Source organism: Chiloscyllium punctatum, chromosome 1 (assembly GCF_047496795.1).
Source record: "Chiloscyllium punctatum isolate Juve2018m chromosome 1, sChiPun1.3, whole genome shotgun sequence".
NCBI classification, from domain to species: Eukaryota; Metazoa; Chordata; class Chondrichthyes; order Orectolobiformes; family Hemiscylliidae; genus Chiloscyllium; species Chiloscyllium punctatum.
The window spans coordinates 6,185,106-6,212,258 of NC_092739.1; the positions used below are offsets into that span (position 1 = coordinate 6,185,106).

The 27,153-nt window shown below is 42.3% G+C and overlaps 2 protein-coding genes across 4 annotated transcripts in view; both read right to left on the reverse strand.

Moving 5' to 3' along the window:
• The window catches only part of fhip1aa (FHF complex subunit HOOK interacting protein 1Aa), a 192,056-nt gene that overhangs the window by 62,510 nt on the left and 102,393 nt on the right, over nt 1-27,153 (reverse strand). For all 3 annotated transcript variants that reach the window (XM_072553768.1, XM_072553356.1, XM_072552582.1), the window contains one exon: nt 24,694-25,317. In XM_072553768.1, coding sequence (XP_072409869.1) covers nt 24,694-25,317 — 624 coding nt within the window. The remainder of the gene's footprint in view (nt 1-24,693; nt 25,318-27,153) is intronic.
• LOC140462119 (general transcription factor II-I repeat domain-containing protein 2A-like) lies at nt 7,769-9,221 on the reverse strand. Its single transcript, XM_072556021.1, has one exon. The coding sequence runs from the start codon at nt 8,931-8,933 to the stop codon at nt 8,226-8,228; it is 708 nt and encodes a 235-aa protein (XP_072412122.1). The 5' UTR covers nt 8,934-9,221; the 3' UTR covers nt 7,769-8,225.

The window sequence follows — 27,153 nt, forward strand, 5'->3', positions numbered from 1 at the left end:
AGGTGTTAAATGGCTACCTTGCATCTGTCTTTACCAGGCCATGAAGAGGAAGAAACTCTGTCACTTGAAGGGTTCAAAATTGACAACAAGTCTTGGATAGGCTCAGTTGGATAGCGAGGTGCTTTTGACCGGCATGGATATGGTGGTTATTTTTCCGTGCTGTAGGTCTCCAAACCATTGGTTCTTTAATTAACAACATGCCAGGACCAGATTAGATACATCAAAGAATATTGAATGAAATGAGTGAGGAAATTGCAGGAGCATTGTCCACAATCTTTGACTCTTCTCTGTACTCAGTGAGGCTGCCAAAAGACTGGAAAATTACTGTTTTATTCAATAAAGGCTGTAAGGATAAATGCCACCAACTTGTTATGGAGCAGAGCAGACCCCCTCCATAATAGGACGGTATCCTAGGCTCTAACTTTTTGTTATTTTAAAAAGATAAACAATCTGAGGTTTTGTGTTCCAGATGCAATTTGATTGATCAAACCACTCTATGTCAAGTAGAATGCAATTTATTCAACCACTATAGTTAAAATACAATAAAAGAAAGAGGGACTTGGAATAATTTGACTCTATTGGAAAACTTAACAGAATAATAAATTACTTTACTAAACAGTAACTGTTCTAATATAGCAATACTCAAGCACACCCTGGGCAAAAAGTAAATTCAGAAAACAGAACATCGCACATGCAGTTCTCTAATCCAGGAGGAAAGAACATTAAAAGACAATTCTGAGAGAAACCTCAGAGACAGTATTGCAGCCAGGAGGGATTCACTGCCTCCCAACCCTGCTGAGACCCCAGCAACAACTGCCAAAAGCTAATCAAAAATCCAGAATCAGAGAGAGCTTGACCACACCCTCTCAGGCTGCTTATATTGTTCCAAAGTTTTTTTTAAAAACCAAGGCTTCACAAGTTTCTTTTAATCTTCACAGACTGTTAGGCACTTGCTTCCCAATCTCTAAACTAAACCAGGGATACCTCTTAAAGTCATCGCATCATTAGAAATTACAAATCAGTCTGTTCAACTTTAGTAGTGGGGAAAGTTCCAAGAAACAATTCATTGGGATAAAAACAGTAGTCATATGAAAAAAAAGGTAGGTAGATTTCTAAAGGGGAAATTGTGTTCAACTAACTTGCAGGAATTTGTTTGAAGAAAGTAGAGTCACAGGTAGATAGGATAGTGAAAAAGGAAAGCGTACCAAATGCCTTCATTGGTAAAAGCATTGAGTATATAGGAGTTGGGAGGTCATGTTGCTGCTGTACAGGACATTGGTTAGGCCACTTTTGGAATATTGCATTCAATTCTGGGCTCCTTCCTATTGGAAGGATGTTGTGAAACTCGAAAGGGTTCAGAAAACATTTACAAGGATGTTGCCCTGGTTGAAGGATTTGATTAGATTAGATTAGATTACTTACAGTGTGGAAAACAGGCCGTTCAGCCCAACAAGTCCACACCGACCCGCCGAAGCACAACCCACCCATACCCCTACATTTACCCCTTACCTAACACTACGGGCAATTTAGCATGGCCAATTCACCTGACCTGCACATCTTTGGACTGTGGGAGGAAACCAGAGCACCTGGAGGAAACCCACGCAGACACGGGGAGAACGTGCAAACTCCACACAGTCAGTCGCCTGAGGCGGGAATTGAACCCGGGTCTCTGGCGCTGTGAGGCAGCAGTGCTAACCACTGTGCCACCGTGCCGCCCACTTGCCACCGTGCCACCCACCGTGAGCTATAGGGAGAGGTTGAATAGGCTGGGGCTGTTTTCCCTGGAACATCAAAGGCTGAAGCTGTTTTCCCTGGATGGTCAAAGGCTGAGGGGTGACCTCATTGAGGTTAATAAAATCATGAGGGGCATGGATAGGATAAATAGACTAAGTCTTTTCCCTGGGGTGGGGGAGTCCAGAACTAGAGGGCATAGGTTTAGGGTGAGAGGGGAAAGATATAAAAGGGACCTAAGGGGCAACTGTTTCACACAGAGGGTGGTGCGTGTATGGAATGAGCTGCCAGAGGAAGTGGTGAAGGCTGGTACAATTGCAACATTTAAAAGACATCTGGATCGATATATGAATAGGAAGGGTTTAGAGGGGTATGGGCCAAGTGCTGGCAAATGGAACTAGATTAGGTTAGGATATCAGGTCGGCATGGACAAGTTGGACCGAAGGGTCTGTTTCTATGCTATACACCTATGTGACACCAAGTAACGGAAAGGCTTAATAAGGGTATTGCTGTTGCTGTCTATGGACGTGCAGAAAGTGTTTGATACAGTGCCATACAACAGACACTTGAGGAAAATGACAGGTCATAGAATAAAGAGTCGACAGCAATATGGATACAAAATCTGGCAGTGATAGGAAACAGAAATGATCAATGGAAATCTTTCAGGTTGGGGGAAAGTTTGTAGCAGAGCTGCACGTGGGTGAGTATTAAGATTCACCCCTTTCCTGACATATGTTAATGAACTAGATCTTGGAGTGCAAGTGATGACTTCAATCGCTGCTGACAACACAAAGATGAATGGGAAGAATTGTAATCTGTGAGGAGGGCAGTGTGCAACTCTAAAAGTACACAGAGAGGTTGGTGAAGTGGACTCGGAGGTGACAAATGAGGTTCAACACAGAGAAGTACGAGGTGATGCAATTGAGTCAGAAGAATAATGAAAGACAAAATACAGGAAGGGTTACAATTCTAAAGGGGAAGCGAGAACAACGATTCATAGTTTGTGAGAAGATTTGTAGCTCGGGTGCTCATCGTTGTGGTTCTGTTCACCAAGCTGGGAATTTGTGTTGCAGACGTTTTGTCCCCTGTCTAGGTGACATTCTCGGTGCTTGGGAGCCTCCTGTGAAGTGCTTCTGTGATCTTTCCTCCGGCATTCATATGAACAAATCAACGGCACACCCATGGGCTCACCCATCTCTGGACTCCTAGCAGAAGTGGTAATGCAAAGATTAGAACAAACAGAAAATTCAAACCAAACTCTGGGTCAGATATGTAGATGATACCTTTGTAATCATTAAAAGCACAGAAATAGAGAACACACACCGGATCATCAATGCTACACTCACAGGAATCCAATTCACTAGAGAGGAAGAAAAGGACAACCAACTCCCATTCCTAGACGTGATGGTACAGAGAACACCAAACGGAGAATTCACCACAAAGGTTTACAGGAAAGCCACACACACCGACCAAGTCCTAAACTACAAAAGCAACCACCCCAACACACACAAAAGAAATTGCATCAAGACACTGTTCAAAAGGGCCACGACACACCGCAGTACACCAGAACTGCAAAAAGAGGAAGAGGAACACCTATACAAGGTATTCGCCAAAAACGGATACCCTCGCAATTTCATCAGCAGATGCCTAAGGGAAAGACAACGGAACGAGGACATGCCACAATCCAAAGGACTAGCCACATTACCATACATCAAAAACATTTCCGAACTGACAGTCAGACTACTGCGACCACTGGGACTCATAACAGCTCACAAACCAACAGCCACTCTCAGACAACAACTCACCAGAACGAAGGACCCGATACCCAGCATGAGCAAAACCAATGTAGTGTACAAAATCCCATGCAAGGACTACACAAAACACTACATAGGACAAACAGGAAGACAGTTAACGATCCGTATACACGAACACCAACTAGTCACGAAACGACACGACCAGCTATCCTTAGGAGCCACACATGCGGATGACAAGCAACATGAATTCGACTGGGACAACACTACTATTATAGGACAAGCCAAACAGAGAACAGCCAGGGAATTCCTAGAGGCATGGCACTCATCCACAGATTCAATCAATAAGCACATCGACCTGGACCCAATATACTGGCCACTGCAGCGAACAGCTGGAACTGACAACTGGAAGCGGCAGAGACAGGCCACTATAAATGCAGGAGGAAACATCACAGAAGCGCTTCACAGGAGGCCCCCAAGCACTGAGGATGTCACCTAGACAGGGGACGAAACATCTGCAACACAAATTCCCAGCTGGGCGAACACAACCACAAGAACAACGGTACCTGGGTGGACATGTGCGCAGATCGCTGAAGTTGGCAGGACACAGCTGGAACAAAGCATGCAATATCCTCAACCTTACTTTTCAGGACACAGACTACAAGGGTAAGAAAGCGATGTTGAACATGCATACGATGCTTATCAGACCTCAGCTGGAGTATTGTGTAAAGTTGTGGATGCCACATTAAAGGAAGGATGTGAATGCATTGGAAAGAGTGCCAACGTGACTTTTTAGAATGAAAAAGTTCAGTTTTGTGGATAGATTTAAGAAGTTGAGACTCCTGGGAGAAGAATGCGAAGGAGTGTTATATGGATCTGGTCAGCATGGACAAGTTGGACCAAAGGGTCTGTTTCTGTGCTGTACATCTCTATGAAAATCATGAGCAGGCTGGAGATACAGCAATGGATAAGGAGAAACTGATCCTGCTCATAAAAGGAACCAGAAAAGGAAGGTGTGGATTTAAAGTGATTGGCAAAAGGAGCTAATGTGATGTCAGAAAAAAGAACTTTTTCACTCAGTCAGTACTTAGGGTATGGAAACCTGGAGGTGTGGGAGAAGGAGGTTCAATTGAGACATTCAAGAGGGCATTGGATAATTATTTGGATACAAATAAAGTTCAAGAATATGTGAACAAAGGAGAATGGCATTAAATAATTGCACTCATTTGAACAGCTGATGTAGACACAATGGACCAAATGAGCTCCTTTTGTGCCATAAGACATTTGTGACTCTGTGCATAGAAATACAGTGACAAAACCATCGGAAAAGAAAGGACAGAGGTACAAACCGGGAATGCCACAGTGTGGCCTTTCTTCCTTCTGCTTCTGTTGCATCAGCTTCACAGACAAATACCACAAACACCGTGGGCAGCACGGTGGCACAGTGGTCAGCACTGCTGCCTCACAGCGCCAGAGACCCAGGTTCAATTCCCGCCTCGGGTGACTGTCTGTGTAGAATCTCTCAGTGTCTGCGTGGATTTCCTCCGGGTGCTCCGGTTTCCTCCCACAGTCCAAAGATGTCCAGGTCAGGTGAACTGGCCATGCTAAATTGCCCGTAGTGTTAGGTGAAGGGGTAAACGTATGGGTGTGGGAGGGTTGCGCTTCAGCGGGTCAGTGTGGACTTGTTAGGCTGAAGGGCCTGTTTCCACACTGTAAGTAATCTAATCATATCCATATGCTGCCAACAGAGAGACACAACCTGCTGAAATGGCAGTCCTGATACTGAAATAATCTGAAGCTGGGGCTTAAAGAATTCAAGTTCAGGTAAACCTGGCTGACTGTGGGATTCCCCTTGGGAAGAAATAATGTCAAAGCACTATTGTGGAAAGAAACAGTCTTTAGGGTTTGTGTGGATGACCACCTTGTGTTTCAGCATTGCCAGACAGCATCGCATTCTTGTTTCAGTCATATCACATCAGCCCATTTTGTATTTTATAAAACACTGTTAGTCTAATTTTCTCCTTTTGAAATAGTGATTCCCATTCAATCTTTAATCATAATTTATTGGAGCTATCAATGCACCAAACCCAGTACAGGGGAGTGGTCAGTGCTAAAACACCCAATTTACATTGTTAATTAAGATGAAGTTCACTCTATCTGACTTTGTTACGTTGGTTATCTACAATCAATTAAAATGTTGCTTTAGGACTTAGAAACAAATTTAGAAATTTCTCAAATCATACAACAAACAGCAATTCTAAAAACATTCAATGTCTTTTAAAAAGCTCTAACATAGATTGCTTCATTCTCATTTCTGTCTATCATTACATGAGTAAATTAATCATGCATTACTTCAGAACAAAAAGGGTTTAAACTTATTAACTAGCATTATTTAGGCCCATACTCTAAACAACTGAGGTAACTAGCTCTACTTAGTTATTATCACACGACAGAAAACCAAAATCCCCAAGAGAGCAGTGACCTTATCAAGATTTATAAAATCATGATGGGCACAGATAAGGCAAATAGAGAAGATCTTTTCCCCAGGGTAAGGGAGTCCAAAACTAGAGGGCACAGGTTAAAGATGAGGGATGAAAGATTTAAAGGGGACCTGAGGGGCACTTTTTTCCACGCAGAGGGCTGTGCATATATGGAACGAGCTACCAGAGGGAAGAGTAGAGTTGAGGACAATTACATTTAAAAGATACTTGGACAGGCACATGGACAGGAAAGGTTTAGAGGGATATGGGCCAAAAAGCTGGCAAATGGGAGTAGTTTAGCTGAGGAAACCGGGTCAACACGGACAAGTTTGGCTGTAGGGTCTGTTCCAGTGCTGTTTGACTCGATCTCAATTCTGGAATCAAGTTCAGCAACAAACCTCTACAAACAGTAATGGACAGAAAAAAGCACAAGTGAAGTAATAAACACAATCTCATGAAGTACCAGTGAATTGTAGAAGAAAAACAGATTTCACCTCTGAAAAAACTGAGAGATGCTTTTTCAAGGTCACAGCAAGACTAATATATTCTGGTTCAAATGGTTTTCTGAAACATGCCACAATCCAGATGTACAATGATGAATTGTCTCTCTGCATATCAATTTGAGACAATATGGTGTGCTCCTAGTAAGATTTCAGCTACTCTTTGGAATGAAAAACATTAAGCATACAATAAAAACGCATCTATTTGTCAATGTGAGTAACTACACTAATAGTAGAGAGGGTGGTAATGGTGATAATGTCAACAGACTAGTCATCCTTCCAGGCCCTCTGGGAACATGGATTCAAATCTCACCATCGCAGCTGATGGGATTTAACTTCATCAATCTGGATTCTGAAGCTCGGTTCAATAATGAACATCATGCAATTGTTACTGATGATCGTAAAAACCTGCCTGGCTCACTGGAAATCAGACATCCTTCCTCGTGCTCGACACGTGAGTCCATACCCATTCTTAACTACCCTCTGATATGGCCCAACAAGCCACTCCATTCAAGGCAATTTGGGATTTGCAATTAATACCAGTCTGTCAGCAATGCCCACACCCCATGAAAGAGTAAGACAAAAAAAATTAACAAACACATTTTGCACCACTTTCAATCCACCTACTTGTGTGATGACCTGCAAAAAAAAATTGGAAAAAAAAAACACACCTTTTGCAAAATGTGGAAAACTAGTTCTTTTTGAACCATTATTAAACTTGAAACTTTGCTATGGACATCACAAGTGATACAAGTCCTCTGGTTTTCTTGTTTTTGTTTCAATTGCAAAAACGTACTTTATTCATTAAAAAAAAATCATTCTATACAGACACAGATACCGAAGCATTTCTGTATAGTCTTAGAACTGAGAAAAAACATTCGAATCTGACATTCCCTGCAGTTGCGAAACCCAAAGGCATTTTTTACATATTATTTACATACATTTGAGGCACAGAGGATGGACCCTGGTTATACATCCGCAGGGGGTGGGCAATTAATTCTTCCAAGGGGCCACATGAGAAACCTGAGTTGTGTTGGAGGCCGAACCAACAATAAGTTGAACATAATTCTGCTCAGTATTAATTCTCTCCCATTGTAAAAAGTACTAAATTATATTGTTTTGCACTGAAACTTATAATCAAAAGAATACGGATATTCTGTTACAATAAAGACATGAAATTGTGGAGTAGGTCAAATATAGAAGAAATAAACAGTAAAAACAATAATTTCAGTATTTCATTTTATTTTTAACATGTTAATCACACAAACCAATAATGAAAAGTTGTTTCATTATTGTTCAGTATTACAAACAACAAACAACTCTATACAAAAAGCAATAAGTGCTTTTGATGTTTTTCAGTTCATTTTACTTGTTTACTGAGAAAATTCCAGTCTGTTTTGGGCTTGAACAAGTACACTGAAATCTGGGTGAATGCCTGAGGTGGATATGTGAAGGACAGCCGAGAGGTGATCATCAGTGATAGAGGATCGGGATTTGGATTTGTTGAACTTCATCACTGAGGATGTCTGTTCGCAAATATAGGTAGATCCAAAGAGGACTAGAATCTTCTGGGCCTGCTCATGTGTGGAAAGTTCTCCTCTCTGAGGGAAGAGTAAAAATCAAGCAGTGAGACTGACCTAAAGTACTCTGTCAGAAATGTGTCAGACGGCAGGTCAGGGAGTTTAAGCTGAACATCACCAGGTGCATTCTCCACATTGCATGTAAATGGGGAAAAAATCATGTGCATTTCATTCTTAACTGTTTTAAAGTCTTGAAAATTCACCATGCAGTGCTTCTAACATAGATGAGTCCCTGTGGAGGTGATCAGCTGAAGGTGCAGCTTCCTTCAGAGTTGGCAAGTGGGTGAGAATGTTGTCCTCCATTTGGGTTGAGAGAAGCTGCAACTTTCTCATGAAAGCCTTCACCAAGTTATACAGTTCATGCACAAAAAGGCCCTTGCACTGCAGTTTCACATTTAGTTCATTCATAAGTGCAGTCACATCAACAGCAAAACCAAGGTCTGCAATCCAGTCTGTATCTGAAAGCTGTGGAATGCCATTCCCTTTCTTTACACAGAAATCTTGAATCTCTTCTTTCAGGTCCCATACACTTTTCAGCATTTTGCCCAGGCTGAGCCACCTGACAGCTGTGTGGTAGTCTTTGTCACGATGTTCAGTCTCATTTTCCTCCAAAAGTGAAACAAACTGCCTGTGATTCAAAGCCCTTGGCCTGATGAAGTTAACTATTTTAGCTACAACATCAACCACATGGTTAATTTTTAACTCTGACTTACACAACACTTCCTGATGTATAATGCAATGCAAAAATACCAATTTCTGTTCAGGGTCAATTTCTGTCACTTTATCCTGCATTCTCTTTAAGAGTCCAATATTTTTCCCGTTAGATTTGGACAACCATCCGTTGTCACACCCGCCAGCTTGTCCCATTTTAGTCCCAACGTGTCCAAACATGCATTTACCTCCGTGAACATATCATTACCAGTTGTTCCTTTCATTGACTGCATGGCTGCCAGCTCCTCCATGATTTTAAAGTCCGTAGTTATCCCACGTACGAAGATGCGTATCTGCGCTGTGTCACGTACGTCGCAGCTCTCAGCCAAAGCCAAGGAAAAAAAAACCAAAGTTGACCGCTCTGTGCTGCAGCTGAAGCTCCAGATTTCTGGCGATGTCCCCAATCCTTCTCATTACAGTGCGTCGGGAGAGGGGCACATTCTCAAATGCCTCCTTTTTCCCTGGGCATATTAGTTCTGCAGAGTCCAACAAGCAGTCCTTAATAAACTCTGCAACAAAAAACGGTTTACTGTTTCTGGCGATTTTGTGGAATATGACATGACTTGTCTTGGCGTGAGCTGACATTTTGAGGACTAGCCAGCAAGCATCACTTTTAGCTGTTCACGCACACACGTACTTACATGCGCATGTACGCCCATACGTAAATAAAAAAAGCATCCTTTCCAAAACAAAAGCAACACAGTTGTATTGCGTGCATGGTGTAAATACTTTTTCATTTATGTTCTAATTTAAGATTGACCTCATGTGGGCCGGACAGGAATGACCAAAGGGCCGGATATGGTCCACGGGCCGTAAAATGCCCACATCTGCCTTAGATGATGAACTTTCCCCACTGTCCCTTATGACAGCTGCCCCAGGTTTCAGTGCATCCCTCAGCAAGGAGTCCTGGCCTTTAGAATGCACCAGTCTGTAACACGAGGTTGAGGTCAGCTTTTTGCACAGGAAGACCAACAGGTTTCAGAAGAGCATCTTTCACCATGTTGATGGTCTTCCAGGTGCATTCGATATTTGGCTCAATGCACGTCACACGCAACAGCCTCTAGAGCAGAGAGTCGTGTGAGACAGAGCTGCTCGGGGCGAATCTTGACAAAAACCACTCCATCTCTCTCCAAACCTTCTGTGCAAAGGCCCATTCCAGAAGGGGATGTGTGTTAGTCTCCCTGCCAATGCAGCTGCTTCGAGGGCAGTGTGCAGTGCTGTACAAGACACTGGGCATGCATGAAGGATCTGACGGGCAGTGCCCTTCTCATCACCAGCTAAGCAATGTCTTGATACTTCCTGGAAAGTTCTAGCAACAAGGTTTTCTATTAAACAACTCTGACAGCCTGCCGATGGGAACCACGCGACAGGATCCACTCTCTGCTTTTCCTGCAGGGTCTTGAGGATGATACGTGCTAGCCATTTTCTGATGCACTTTTGGTCAAAGGTGTCTTCCTTTACAAATTTTTCCGCAAGGAACAGATGATACAGAACAGTCCAACAACCTTGAGAGCATTCCATAGCAACAAGGCCAAACCCATCCTTCGCAACACCGGGGTCAGGTAGAACCTCCGTAAATAGTGACACTTGGCATTTGCATACTGAAAGTATACACACAGCCAGGTGCAGTTGCATACAAAGGTGGCCAATAGTATGAAGATGACATTGGGCACATTCTTCCCCCTCTTATCTAGAACTTTTATAAAAGATTCCCCTGTGCACACAGTCCTTCTTTAATCTCCAGATGAAGTGGAAGATAACTTGGTGACTGCATTAGCAAAGACTCAGGGAACAGGCCAGACCTGCACCACATACATAGCTCCAATTTTCTGGTTTCTGTTACAAAAGGTAGAGTATGTTGTGTTGAAGAATGGCGCTTACCCTATTTTAGAGACAGTTTCAGCATTCGGCACTTTCAAGTCAGATACAGCACTTCAGATGCAGAGGAAGGCAGTCCCCTGACCCGTCTGGCCCCTGACCCGATCTCAGAGAAGCACTGCCTAAAGCTCCAGTAGAACGTTCTTTCCATGTTTCTTACCTACTATGCTGTGGCCTTCCTACAATTAGGGCCAAATTAGAGACAATTCTGTTTCATGAAAACTGGGTGATACTGCTGAAACCCACTGGTAACAAGTACAGGAAATATTTCATCCCAAATCTCAGAAGTACACTTTGGCATTGAGCTAACAAAAGCACCATTTCCTAATTTTAATGGTTTTTACAAATGCTTGTGGTGTCAGCAATGCAACCATTCGACTACAAGAGCTATTTGAACCAACTCAATCCATCCAATCAGTACAATTTACTCGTGTTGCTGCCTTCTCTCCTGTCTTCTCCCACCCCCCTGGCTCATTATGCCGCAGTTGTAGAGACAAATCAGCAAAGCTAACAACTGAATACTGAAGAGGAAAAAAAACTCAAGTAAAGCAATGAAAAAGACATCTGGATGGGAACATGAATAGGAATATGAATAGACATAATTGGCTGCAATTTCAGTCTCCTATGTCACTCCTTTTAATGCATTAGTGCAGATTGAAGTTTTCATTTCTTAAATCCTAGCATACTTTCAGGAAGTCAAGGCTTGAATAATGACCTTTATGTGATAGAAAGCCTTTCTGCCTGATCCTCTTAGTACTAACCAGGAAAATGCATGTTATTGATCCTGGGTTAGGATACCCTGATCATTGGCAGGTCAGAGCATATCCGGGCAATTGAGGCAGAACTAGGAGCCTACAAGGTACAGGATGAGCAACTGCCTCAGGATCCTCCTTCAGCTGTTCTCCAAAGCAGCCAAAAGATCTCGATAGAAATCCCACAACCAGATTCTTTTGACACAAGGACTGGAAACCAGACCAGTGCAAACTAAATAATGTATATGAACTATTGAACGAGATATGGTTCAGTAGCACCCCATTAGAATTTCGGCCGTCAAGAACGTGCCATGTGATCAGACAGTATCAAAGACGTACTCGAGCTATGTTTAGATCTCTGATGAATCCCTCATGCTGCAGACTGTAGTCAGTTTATAGCTTTATGAGATTGAGCGTCCCATCTGAAGAGGACTCATTTCCCTAGGACCCTGAGTGGGGTATCGCCAACTTTTCAGTATCTATGAAATTAGATGAACAGCCAGAAAACAAAGATGGAGAGACTGGGAACATCCCTTCCAACTCTCCTGCATAACCTCTATCCAATATAGGCACAGCTTAAGTCTGTCCCTTTGGGCAAGCCCAGAGAAACCAGGACAATACAAACGGGTGGGGAATTCCAGTGTGCACCTCGATTTCCTGTCCCTGGCACAAAGGTGATGTGTTCCCTGGGCAGCGCTGACCGGGAGAGTAACCCTTTAAGAAAGCACATGAGCTGGACAGACATGTGATTTGAGCTGTTGATGGGTAAGTAACACTCTAGCACAAAAGAAGAAAACCATTTCTTTTGCAATGGAGGGGAATGGGATTTGTATTGAACATCAAAGCAACAGGACCAAGAATATAAGTTAATATAAAAAGGAAAGATGATCAAAAGTAAATATTGATGATTGGTTAGAGCTTGAGAAATAAGATCAATTTGGTATTGTTAGCGTCAGTCAGAAAGAAACCAGGGCATAATGTACATAGTCACAGAGTGGTCCAAAGTTAAGGTCTTGAGCCTATTCAGTGGGATCATGGCTAATCTGCGAACAAACTTCATACACTCTCATCTTTGTCCGATATCTTTTAATATATTTTGTTAACAGATGTCTTAGTTTGCTAAATTAACTATTCATTCTTGAGCTATCAGTTGCAGAAGATAATTACAATTTCCAATCACCTTTTAAGCCCATACAGTATAGGAGCAGGAGTAGGCCATCTGCCTTAATGAGTCTGAGGTTATGGTTGATCTGACTATATTCAACATCATTTTCCTGCCTTTTCACTCTAATCCTCGATTTCCTTACTGATTAAAAATCTATGTAGAGTTCTTACTTAACCACATAGGAACAGAGTCAAATGGCATAGGAACAAGCTCCTCAGCCCACTATGTCTATGCTAACCAAATGCCAAACTACACTCATCTCATTTGCCTGCACTTGGTCCACAACCCTGCTCTACCCTGGCATTTTAAGTGCTCGTCCAGATGTTTCTTAAATGTAGAGAGAATATCTGCCTTCACCACATTCTCAGGCAGCTCTCTGGGACCCCGCTAGTCACAGGCTTTCGATTATAAAAACAACCCCACACCTTCACTCTTTGCCTGCTACTTGGAAGTCAGTTTTTGATCCAGTTTGGCAACTTGCCTTGGATCCCAAGGGCTCTTCCCTGTTGGACCATCCTTCCATGGGGGAACCTGTCAAAGGCCTTACCAAAGTGCAAGTAAACCACATCAACTGCATTATCCGCATCAATATCTTCAGACACCTTTCAAAAAACTTTTCAATTAGTCAAACAAATCCAAACTGACTATTCCTGATCAATCAGCGCTTCCAAGTGTTGATTAATCCTGTTTTGCCTGGAGGTATTGGGCTCTAACGTTTAGGCTATGCTCCATAGTCCTTGACTCCCTAAACAGCCCTGGTCAATATTCCGCAGCCCATGGACATTTGAAATTCATTTCACCTAATACTTGGTCAGGGAATGATTCTGGTGCACAAGCTCTCTGCTTTTCAATTCCATCCCTCCACAACTAAAACAAAGTTTGTTTCTTTTAATTGAATTATGGACCTTCATCTTTAGTGATCTATGCATCTGCATTCCCAGATTGCGCTAGTCCTCCATCCCAATTTAGACACTTATTTTCCAAGGAAGATGAATATTGTTAACCCACCTGTCACCACCCACTTACCTACCTTGAAATGAAGAAAGCATTGTGGGTACCTTAAATCTGAAGGAAATAGAGAAAAGGTTAAAAATACTCAAAAGGTCAGGTAGCATCTCTTGAGAGGGAAAGTGATTTAACATTTCTGGCCAATGATCTTTCATCAGAACTCAAAATCTATTTGCCAACTATACACTCATTTGGCAAGATTGTACAAGCCTTAGTTTCCCTCAGCGTTAACCGTACTTCCCAATTCAGTGCCTTATGCAAATTTTGAAACCGTACTTAAAGTCGTATATTCATACAGCACGGTAACAGACCCTTGGGTCCGACAAGTCCATGGCAAACATAATCCCAAACTAAACTAGTCCCACCTACCACCCGGCCCATATCCTTCCAAACCCTTCCTATTCATATATCCATCCAGATGTCTTTTAAATGTTGTAATTGTACCACCACTTTCACAGGAAATTCATTCCACACACGAATCATCCTCTGTCAACAAAAACTAGCCTCTCATGTCATTTTTAAATTTCTCTCCTCTCACTTTAGAAATGTGCCCACTAGTCTTGAAATGCCTCATTCCTAGGGGAAAGACAACTACCATTAACTACATCTATACCTTTTATCATTTTGTAAACTTCTATCAGGTCGCCTCTCAACCTCCTACGCTCCAAAGAAAGTAGTCCCAACCTTTCCAGCCTTTCTTTATAACTCAAACCTTCTATTCCCGGCAACATCTTTTGAACCCTGTCCAGCTTAATAATATCCTTCTGATAACTGGGTGACCAGAACTGGACACAGTATTCCAGAAGAGGCCTCACTAATGTCTTGTACAACCTCAGCATGATGTCCCAAATCTTATACTCAAAGGGTTGAGCAAGAAGGCAAGTGGGCCTAACGCCTTTTTAACCACCCTGGCTGTGCGTGATGCAAACTTTAAAGAATTATGCAGCTGCATCCTTAGGTTCCTCTGTTCTACAACATTAGTCAGGGTCCTATCATTAATCGTTTGTTGTACCAAAATGCAATACCTCACATTTATCCAGATTGAACTCCATCTGCCATTTTTCAGCCCATTGACCTATTTGATCAAGATCCCTTTGTAATCTCTGAAAACCTTCTTCACTGTCCTCTATGCCTCCATTGTTGGTGTCATCCGCAAACTTACTAACCAGGTGTTCCACATTCTTCTCCAAATCATTTATATAAATAACAAACAAAAGAGGACCCAGAACTAATCCCTGTGGAACACCGCTGGTCACAAGCCTCCAATCCGAAAAGCAACCCTCCACCATTATTCTGTCTCCTGCCAATTATATATCCATCTAGCCACCTAAATCGTGTATATAAATATGCAGAGCACTGATTCTTGTGGAACATTACTATTGTGTCATCTGTTAAGCTAATTAACTACCTTTGACCCCTTCTCTCTCCAAACCAATTGGTATCTGCTGTTACTTGTCACTCACCCCGAATTCCATGCACACACACTTTACTGACAAGCCTAACGAAGTATGTAATACCTTATCAAATGGTTTTTGGAAATGCATATAAGTCAGTGGAATCAGGGAAAGCAATAAACTGTGGTCACATGGTCGCCACGGCTGATTGCTATGAACGATGATTGTAGAATCTGTACAATGTGGAAGCAGGCCATTCAGCCCATCAAGCTCACACCGACACCACCCCCCACCCCCACCAAAAAGCATCCACGCCCAAGACCACACCCTGACCCGATCCCTGCAACCCTGTATTTCCCCTGACTAATCCATCTTTGTGCTGTGGGAGGAAACTGGAACATCTGGAGGAACCCACGCAGACATGAGGAAAATGTGCAAACTCCACACAATCAAATCAGTCACCCAAGGGTGGAATCAAACCCAGGTGACTGGTGCTGTGAGGCAGCAGTGCTAACCACTGAGCCACCCTGGTTAAAAACCCAAAAGATTCAGTGATGTCCTTTAGTGAAGGAAATCTGCCATCCTTACCCTGTCTGGCTGACATCTGGCTCCAAATCCATAGCAACGTGGTTGACTCTTAACTACCCACTGGACAGTTAGGATGGGAGTGATAAATACCCTCCTAGCCAGCAACGCCCACATTCCATGAATGAATAAAGTAAAACTTGTGCCAACCTTATTATTCATACCACTGGTTCAGAACTTTCAAATCAATTCCTAATTTAGGAGTTAAAAGCAGCTTCCTGAATTTCCAACAGTGTCATGTCAATACAGTATAGTATTGCTGGAACAGTACAACAGACCAAATTTCTTTAGGCTGAAGTAAACAGTTATCAATCGACCTAAAATATACTGGGAATAAGAAAATCCTACAGGCAATGTTTTAGTGAGACACACACTGAAGGGATGCCCTCAAGGTTAGAATTGCTGTTGAAACCAGAGGAAGGAGGAATCAGAGGAATAAAACTCAGGATTGATCCTATTGGAGCAGCACGGAGGGATTTAGCAAAGACTAAAGCCGTCAAAAGATCAACTTTGTCTTTCGAGCAACTAACAACTAAATCGATAAAGACAGTGGGAAGAGTTGGCACAAATTACAAAGCACACATTTAAGGCATTAAAACAATAACTACAATATAGGAGTTGCAGAGAGAACACATTTGTAATTTTTTTTGCCATTTATTTTCAATATCTTTCCCATTTTTCACACAGAGCTGAATGCGACCCACACTGGCTCCATATGATTGACAGATGCAGTCGAGAGAATTTTTGTATTTGAGACAACAGAAAGGCAAGAGTAATTGCACCAAGATTCAGTTCCACATTTGAAGGAGGAGGGAGAATGATGTATGCAATCTCCTATGTCCTTCACAAACACAAAGGATAATCAACAAATTAAAAGCAATCAGACTAGGGCAAGTGAAGAATATCTAATCACTTGCAGTTATTTTAATTAAAAGAGCAACTTTATTTCATAAATTTGCACCACGTGCCCTTGAACACATATTGGGAACTCAGACTTGGCTCATTGGGAATTTCCATCTGCTAATTTTAACAGAAGGAACATCTCACAGAATCCACTGACCGCCTTAACCAACTCACCCCAAGTGCAAGGGAAATACATTAATCAAATGTTTTGCTGTTTTCTGCAGGAGGTAAATGATTGGAGGAGCATAACAGCAGGGAGACAAATATAATGTAATAAATGGGATTAGAAATAAAGAAAAGATCAAGGAGGTCACGGTCACTCGGCCAATGGGGCTATCAATGGTATGAGTGGCTAGTTGTTAAAAAGATTCCCTGTTAATATACTCGTCTGGTCTGTAGCAACAGGGAAGTGCCGTGGATCGCACTTAGAAGTATTCAACACATAACATGACAAATTGATGTTTGAAAGGTTTTGCCCAACAAAATTAACATTTTCCAGTGAGGAGATAGATATCAAGTGAATTTATGAGAAGGGGACAACATGCTTTAGCTGCAGGGAACCAAAACTAGGAGACTCAAGGAACACAAAGTAAGCCACAAGGATTTCAGATGAACATCAGAATATATGGCTTTTTCGGATCTGAATTTAAAATACTAAAACTGTTGAGGTGAAAACTAGAAGGACAAAGACAAGGAGATATAACTTGGGTTTCAATGAGAAGTTATAAGTAGCTGTATATAGAAACATGTCAAAAGTACCCATTAATTATTTATGGTAACATTTAGTACAACAATAATTAATAGCCCAGCATTAAAGTAGCAGGTTCAGGATAAAAAGTAAAATACACATTTCCTCTGATTTTAAGTCATGTCCAAATTGCAGATAAACTTCGTTAGAACCATAGAATCACAGGACACCTCCAGTGTGGAAACAGGCTACACCAGCCCTCCGAAGAATATCCCTCCCAGACCCACCCTCTTAACCTATAACTTTACATTTCCCATGACTAATGCACCTAACCCACACTTCCCTGAACACTATAGACAATTTAGCATGGCCAATTCACCAAACCTGCACATCTTTGGAATGTGGGAGGAAACCGGAGCACCCGGAGGAAACCCACGCAGGCACTGGGAGAATGTGCAAACGCCACACAGCCCGAGGCTGGAACTGAACCTGGGACCCTGGCGCTGTGAGGCAGCAGTGCTAACCAGTGAGCCACCGTGCCACCCCTTATTACTATATTACTGACAGCCTCACTGACATTTACAGTACGGGAGGTGGCCAGTTAGCTCATCATGGGCATACCAGTCAACAAGGATCTGACTAAACTAATCCCATTTTCCAGATCTTGGTCCAGAATCCTGGGTGCTATAGCAACACTAGTGAGTATCTAAATATTCCTTAAATATTGAGAGAATTTCTGACTCAGCCACCCTTTCAAGGCAGTGAGAGCCAAACTCCCACTAGTCTCCAAAAGAAAAACCTCCTCAACTCTCCTCTTAGCTTTAAATCTGTGCCCCCTGGTTACTTGCTTCCCTACTACTGGGGAAGAGCCTTTGTATCCACCCTCAAATCTTATTCATTGTTATCAGGTTCACTCACAATCGTCACTGCTCCAAGTAAGCCAAGCCCAGCCTATTCAATCTTTCCTCAGAGCTCAGTCCTTCCAGCCCAGGCAGCATCCTGATGAATCTCCTCGGCACCACCTCTAGCACCAACCTTCCTATAACGTGGTGACCAGAGCTGCACATTGTACTTCATGTGTGGCCAAATCAGCACATAAACAGTTCCAGCATAATTTCCCTGCTCTTATAATCTATGCTGTGACTAGTAACAGCAAGGATCCCATGTGCCACCTTAAGCCACTGGCCCTGTTATGTTCAGGATCTGTAGATCTGCACACCAAGTACTTTTTTGAAAACCTTACCATTCACTGTGTAATCCCTTGCCTTCTTAACTGTGTTAACTCTCACTTTCCAAGTCGGACTCCGTTTGCCACTGTTCTGTCTAACTGACCAGTCCATTGATATCCTTCTGCAGTTTACACTACCCTCATTATTTACCATCCTACCAACTTTTATGGATGGGTAAGATTCTTTTTAAAAGATCATTTTTTTTGGATTTTTTTTCCAATTCTTGGAATGTGAGCAACACTGGCAAGACAGCATCTACTGCCAACACTAACAGTGTTGTCAGCAATTTTGTAAAAGTCCAAAGTCACATTAAGGCCAGACTGGGTAGTGGTGGGTAAACTCCAGCATCAGGAGAGATTTTTAAAATAGTTCAGCACTTTCCACGGCAGGTCTTTCTGGTACTGGTGCACAAGTGACCAGGTTGAATGAACTGAAATCATCATCTTCAATATTGCAGGCCAATAACGTATTGAAGAGTTTCACGTCTCTGCCTTGCTTCCGTAAAGAGAAGCCTTCAACTTGTTGCAGGCCCGTCAATCTGGCTGGATGGCAAGGTGGAAAACCAGAGGCAGGAGGGCACACTGGGAAGGTAGCCTCATTAAAATCCAAACCCCACCGCTGGGAATTAATCAGAACCCCTGGGTTTAATTGATGTTCGAGTCCTCTGCTCTGTATTGGGGTTCGAGTCCCCTGGGTGAGTTTAATTCAGGTTCGGGTCTTCTGCGCTGTCTTGGGGTTCGAGTCCCCTGGGTGAGTTTAATAGAAGTTCGGGTCTTCTGCGCTGTCTTGGGGTTCGAGTCCCCTGGGTGAGTTTAATTGAGGTTCGGGTCTTCTGCGCTGTATTGGGGTTCGAGTCCCCTGGGTTTAATTGAGGTTCGGGTCCTCTGCGCTGTCTTGGGGTTCGAGTCCCTGGGTGAGTTTACTTGAGGTTTGGGTCCTCTGCGCTGTACTGGGGTTTGAGTCCCCTGAGTTTAACTGAGGATCAAGTCTCTTGCGTTGTGTTGAGGTTCAAGTTCTCTGGGGTAAAGTGGGATTCGAACCCTCTGGGTTTAATTGAGGTTTGATTCCTGTGAGGAGTAAAGTGAGAAAGGGGTTGAAGTCCCCTAGTGGCAAAATTTGAGGCTCTGAGAGTCTTTGCTTTGGGGGAAGAGAGTGGCTTGGACTTCGGCACCATGCGGTCTGCTGTGAGGGTAATTTCAGTGACGGATGCAAATAAATAAACACAAGAAATGAGGGCTATACTAACACTTGGATTGAAAAGGGAAAGTTGGAATGTAAATTGTGCCATGCTGAGAGTGTTTGATGTTTAAAAATTCTAGCTTGTTAAAATACTGATTCAGAAAATCCTTTTAGGTAACTGTTTTACCTTGTTGAAATTAGGATCTCAATTCAATGTGTTTTGTGAGCTATGTAATGAGACAGATTTTGTTTCTACATTGAAATAGTACAAAAGTATGTCCTTTTTAAAAATATCAAACTAAGACTAATTGATTGAGTGCCTTGAACACCTGACGTGTTTGAAATTCTGTAATGCCTGTTTAAGAAAAAAATGGGGTCTGTGGTCATGCTTTAACCAGATGAGAGAATTGTATTAAACTATCTTTGCTGCTGTGTTTTTAATGCAGAGTGTTCACAAAAAGAAAAGTGCATTTTGAGTTTGATGTTTTGTTAAGATTTTAAGAGAATATCAGAACTTGAGGCTGAGCTACTTAAATTCTGTTAATTTTTGTTAAGACTTCATTGGCCCCCTTCATACTGTAAACTCAAAGAATGGTGATCTCTCCCAAAGTTGCCACTCTAATTCCAACTGTTTCATTTGGGAAGATTCATTTGGAGAACATATTTTAATATATTCTGCATTTGTTTCCCACAAGTATTTGAGATTTAAATCTGAACTGAAACTGCCTCTTCAATGGCTAAGCCACAGGAAACATTTTGTTGTTTTCTTGCTGTTCCAGATGTTTGAAATACTTTTCCTGACAGCTTTCACATTAGCCAAGTATTAATTTGTTAAAGAAAAGTAATTTTTGAATAACCTGAATGAGGTCCCCGAAGGTTTGATTTTAGGACCACTGATTGTTGTTTATAATTGACTGATTTGTTTAAGCAATACAATTTAGATTGTACAAAACTTGATAATGTCATAAGTAGTGAACAGAGTAACAGACTCAATAATTCAAAGAATGTTGGATTAGGCAGCCACAGTTTAGTGTAGTTAAATATGGGACAGTCTTCGTCCTGATACCACCTTGGCAAGGAAGGAACGAGAGAGAGGAAATGCTGAGATACTTGCAGCAGTGAACATCATCTCTCGAGTTTCTCCATTCACAGGTAAAGCATGCCTTTGGACCACTGTCCACCCCTCCACAACCTGATCCAACTGATCCAATCAGCTTCCCAGTCATGAGCATGAAAAGTCAAGAAGCTAACAACAGTGAAGAGGAGATCTGTATGCTTTTTGTCAGTGACCTTCCTGTGGATATTAAACCACGTGAGCTTTACCTTGTCTTTCGATCATTTAAGGGATATGAAGTTTCACTGATCAAGCTAACATCACGACAGCCAGTTGGCTTTGTTACATTTAACAGCAGGGCGGGAGCAGACGCAGCGTTCACCAAGCCTGCTGCTGTACTGCACACTCAGATGCGCTGGTATCCTCCATCTGAAGCATCTCCACAAGGATGGAAGTCTCATCAGCTTTAAGTATTTAACTGCCCTTATTCAAGAATTCAGAGTTCTCCGTGCAGTGATACAGAAGGACAGACTGGATTTTGTTTTCAGGTTGGACTTTACTGAAGGAGATTTTGGAGAACTGGCTCATTTCCACTCAACCTGGAGGGGGTGGAGTGGTCACTAAGGACCGTGGATTTAAGAACTTTACTGGTGAATTCTTTCCACATGGAAGGATTCTTCAAATTCTATGTATTGCAACAGACCAGTAATTTTTGTTGTTATAATCATTGTATTCTGTGTCAATAACTTGTTTAAATACTGGCAGAGTCTCATAAAAGCTGATAGTGCCATCTCGGTGGTTATCATGAAATGATAAAAGGAGGGAATGAGAATGTGTATAGGGTATAAGCAGGCAGGGAAAGAGCCAAGTTCTGTGTTTTGTGAAACAAGAGGTTCAACTGAGCATGACTCACCTTAGATAACTTACTGTTAACAATGGGTGCTGGATGCAAGGGTAATGGCTTAACAAGGTGGAAAAGCATTCATTATGTAGAGCCATTTAACAAGATGAAGAAGCATTCAGTATGTAAAGGCGATTAATAAGGGGAAAAGTATTCATTATATGAAACCAGTTATTCATTGTGTAACAGCAGTTGGCTTTATCTTTACTATTGACACTCGTTAATTGTAACGGTCACCCATTCAATATGCATGATGCCTTATCTGGATGCTCCTCCCCATAAAATGACTATATAGTTCATTGAGAAACTGCTGTTCTATAGAAGACTGAACTCATGTCCCTGTGCACATAAGCGATCATTCTCTATTCCCCCAGGGCCCGGAATAAAGATGAAGGAGGTAAAACTACACTGTCTCTCTGAGCATTTTGCTTCGACTGAGGGGGAAAACGGGGCAACAGGTCTTGGTGGGATGCTTTTCGGAGGATTGCTGCAAATTTGATGGGCTGAATGGCCCACTTCTGCACTGAAGAGATTCTATGAAGAAGAACAAACAAAACAAGAGGAGGCCATTCAGCCCCTTTAGCCTGTTCTGCTATTCAATAATCAAACCTGATCTGAGTATGTCCCTAACTCTGCTTTCCTACCTGTTTCTCATAACCTTGGACTTCCTTTTGGGTCAGACATCTGCCTAAGATAGCCTTGAACTGACCTGTTGACCCAATGATCCAGCATTCACTGCTCTCGGGAGTACTGAATTTCAAAGATAAACCACAATCTGAGAAGAAATTTGTGCTTTCAGTCCAGAACTTCACGCACACAAAGTGAATTCATAAATGTGCTCTCAGGTATATTGCTAATTAAATAGGATTATGGATCCAATATAACTAATGGTTGTATAGAAGGCTCATTGTATTCGCATTATTCAATGAATAGATACAGTGACATTTGGTTGTGAGCATAATATAAGATTTACTGAAGATGTGCTTTGACAATCTTCTTCAGATATTGTGTGACATTCTATTTGCAACTAGAATCCCTCAGTACTGAGAGCAATATGGTTAATTGTAAGTCTGCAGACCTTTATATAAGCCGTTGCCTTGCTCTGCTGAACATACCAGAGGGACTGTGTAAACCAGGATATGTTTACTTTCATGGAAAAAAGCCAGTTCATGGATGGAATTCACCTCAAATACAATAAAGCTGTGTAGCTGACTAGATGGCACATCCAAGTAGTGACAGATCCCATAATTGTATAACAATTCCTTCTGTTTGTATAGTGATCGTAACGTAACAAAATATTGCAAGCTTCTTCACAGGAGCTGAGCTAAAGGAGAATACATTAGCACAGATTGGCCAAAAAGTGTCAATGTAGAAGTGGAGGCAACTTGTGCTCTATCAGGCAAAGCAACCGAACCACTCAAGAGGTAACCGAGGGGGTCAAGAGAGCTGGTCCTCATAAAGCACAACAAACAGCTGAAGTGGAAGCTTACTGAATTACAGAACAGGAATTACTAACCACACAGTTTCTTCAGATCTTATCATTCTTACGCAATTTGCATGTCACTGAAAAGATACATTTTGAAGCTTGAACTTATTAGGAAAATTTGCAAGAAATACCAAAGTAAGAGGAAAGCAAGCATCCATGCTAGATGAGACAATAATTATCCTGATCCAATATTTTCCACTGTATAACACACAAGCTTATAAATGGGCTTAGTGCCATTCAAAGGCCAGGACCTCTAGTCCTGCACAATCGACCTCAGATGACCCCAAAAGTGGAAAGTATCTCAAATATTTAAGCAACAGGTGAGGCTGGATGAGATTAGATTAGAGTAGATTCTCTACAGTGTGGAAACAGGCCACACCACCCCTCTGAAGAGAAACCCACCCAAGCCCATTCCCCTTTACCCTATATTTACCCCAGACTAATGCACCTAACACTGTGGGCAATTTAGCGTGGCCAAATCAAATAACCTGCACATCTTTGGATTGTGGGAGGAAACCGGAGCACCCGGAGGAAACCCACACATTCACTGGGAGAATGTGCAAACTCCACACAGGCAGGCGGGAATTAAACCCAGGACCCTGTAGCTGTGAGGCAGTAGTGCTAACCACTGAGCCACCGTTTCACAATACTATGCAGTAGCAATACAAGTGGCATTCGTCCCTAACTGGATACTGCTGTCCAAGCAACAGATATTCATCTATCACACAAGTGATTAATATGGGATATGAATTTCAGTGTCAGTAATGTGGGGTGGCACGATGGCTCAGTGGTTAGCACTACTGCCTCACAGCACCAGGGACCTGGGTTCGATTCCAGCTTTGAGTGATTGTCTGTGTGGAGTTTGTACATTCTCCCTGTGTCTGCGTGGGTTTCCTCCAGGTGCTCCGGTTTCCTCCTACAGTACAAAGATGTGCAGGTCAGGTGAACTGACCAAGCTAAATTGCCTGTAGTGTTCAGGGATATGTAGGTTAGCTGCATGAGTCAGGGGTAAATATAGAGTAATGGGGAATGGATTTGGGTGGGATACCCTTCAGAGGGTTGGTGTGGACTTGGGCTGAAGGGCGTGTTTCCACACTGTAGGGATTCTAATTCTAATTCTGACTGCACATCCCAAAGACTGGTAGATCATATCAAACAGCATCTTCTTTTAGTTCTTTACAACAAAGTACTTCCCATACCCATGGTTGCAAAATTCACAACAGACTGTTGAAGATTCGATGTGATTACATGATTGGACAACACTTGCTGCATAATCTTGATTGCGTTAAGAATTATGCTGACAATTGATTGATCATGATCAATCAGGCTTGCAGTTCAGCCTATACTAGAAGTTACATACATTAATACATAAGACCCTGTCCTTTACTGCAACAACCATTGTCTGGTTTATTCTTAGGACAATGCCTTGACCAGAGTCAGCTTGTATGGTTTAAAACTTAGTACTTAACTATCAATCATTATTTAACTGGTACACTGGCTATGGCAACACATTAACCAATCAGCTCTCTTCTTATACACAATAAATGCTGCTTTCCCTTTTTATTGGTAGTCTTGCAAATTGTCCTAACAAAATGTACCATTTTCAGCAAGATTCATGTTCAATACTGCCACAATAACTACGCACATAATAACGGTGATCGGTTTCCTCCAATCATAAAGGAGCCACAATTACTAGCAGTAAATGTTGAAACTCTTACCGGACAGAAGTATGTATTTTCCACAATGTGTTTTGCCACATCATATTCACCCGACATGGACATGATAAACAGCAAAGCATCTCGAGCCTGCTGTCCCACTCCCCCCTCTCGGTGAATGAAGGGAATCAGTAAGGAGAAAATGAGAAAGTTTGTTGCTCCCTGGTCTTCACTCGTGTGGAAAAAGAGCTCCAAGGTAGAAGGGTCCTTAGCCAGGATGGAGCAGAGCTGATTGAGGAGTAAGACCAGTTCAGTTTCCACCTTGGGAGCAGTCGTCCCAGAGCACACACTTAACATCATCATTAAGGGCCGCAAGATTGGCTTGTGGTGGAGCAAAGGCTGATGGCATTGGGTGACCAACATTTCATAGGTTTTTATCTGCTCGATTTTCATTTCGTCTGTGAACTCCCTTCGAAGACTCCAAAGGAAAAGCTTCTCCATGACATTTTCTGTCACCACAAACTCCAGGATGGGACCCATGGAAGCATCTTCGACTCGCTCCTCAATCAGCAGAAAGATCATGTGCTCAACATAATTCTGAACGGCGCTGGCTTCATCAGGAGGGATACTCCCGTGTCTGGCACTGGAGTTTTTCAGTGGGTCGTACCTCTCTAAGATCTTCACCACCTGTGCACGAATAAATAACATTTGTTGACATTATTCACATCACCAAAGAGTAATCTGCAGCTATACAAGTTCAGGCCTCCCCTCAGAACTAAGATGAGCATCAGCATCCCTGGGATAGTGAAGGCTGCAGGCAATGTTGCTGTCCAATAATCTCTGTATTGGGAAGTGAATATAAAATATCACTGGATGAGGGCAGATTGGGTTGAATTAATCATTGTGCATTTTTTAAAAAAATCATTCATGGGATGAGTGTGCTTAGAGGGCAGGTAAGGGTCAATCTATGGATCTAGAGTCATACGTAGGGCAGATTGGGAAGAATTGCTGTTACCTTTCCTAAAAGGCATCAGTGAACCAGATGGATATTTTAAACAATTGACAACAGTCATCATTAGACTCTTAATTCCAGATTTTTATTGAATTCAAATTCCACCATCTGCCATGGCAAGATTCGAACCCAAGTGCCCAGAACATTGCTGGGGTCTCTAGATTAATAGCCTAGTGATAACAGCCTCAGGCCAACACCTCCCAGAGTGATAACAAGCAAACTCCTGACTGGATTTTCCCCTCTATTCTCAGTGCCATTACATTATCTGCAGTATGTGAAAGTAAACCAGATGCGATCAACAAACTGGGCCCAGTAAAGGGAGTCAAACCTAACACCACCCTGACCACATACCTCAATGATGATTTGGAGATGCCGGTGTTGGACTGGGGTGTACAAAGTTAAAAATCACACAACACCAGGTTATAGTCCAACAGGTTTAACTGGAAGCACACTAGCTTTCGGAGTGTCGCTCCTTCATCAGGTGGTTGTCCAAAAGCTAGTGTGCTGCCAATCAAACCTGGTGTTGTGTGATTTTTACCTCAATGACGTACTGGATAAATGTGACAAAGCACCTGGAAAACCATCCTGTCTAACACGTCTGTTTTGAAATATGGGTGGGAAGTTGAGGTAAAGAAAACCAGATCACAAAACATTGATTACAGAGCAACTGGGAGGGAATTTCATTGGTGTTGGGAAAGACAGCACCTTCTTCACACTTCCACTCCTCTTTAGAAAACAGCCTTCAAAAAGTCAGTAAATTGAAATTGAAAAATAATGATATTTTCTAGAAAGTTAGCTTCTGTGGACAGGACATCAACAGTACTGTTCTCAAGTCACTAAATACTGGTTTAGTCAGCAGTGCTCACACACTGAAAATAGAACTCAACTTTGTCATGAAACACAAACTGGAGAATTCATCTCTTCTAAACAGTGAATTAGCTTCCCAGATCAAGTAAAGTTCCTTAATCAAGGATAATCGAGCATGTACATATGATTTTAAGTGATAGCTAGTGTATTACCAAATTAAAGCCCAAGAATGCATGAACCACCCTTCATCCAGAGAAACAATTAATTTGGTGGCACGGTGGCTCAGTGGTTTGCACTGCTGCCTCACAGCACCAGGGACCCGGGTTCAAATCCAGCCTCAGGCGACTGTGTAGAGTTTGCTCATTCTCCCAGTGTCTGCATAGGTTCTCTCCGGGTGCTCTGGTTTCCTCCCACAGTCCAAAGATGTGCAGTTTAGGTGGATTGGCCATGCTAAATTACTTTGTAGTGTCCAGGGATGTGTGGGTTAGCCATGGCAATATGAAGGGTTATGGAGATGGGGTAGGGGGACTGGGTTTGGGCAAATACTCTTTGGAGAATTGGTGCCAACTTGATGGGCTGAATGGCCTCTTTCCACACTGTAGGGGTTCTATGATTCCAGTGTCTACAGGATTGATATATATTTCAGGTTTGATGAATCATTTAGTACAAGGCTTTGTGCTGTTGAGTTAAATCCATCATAAAAA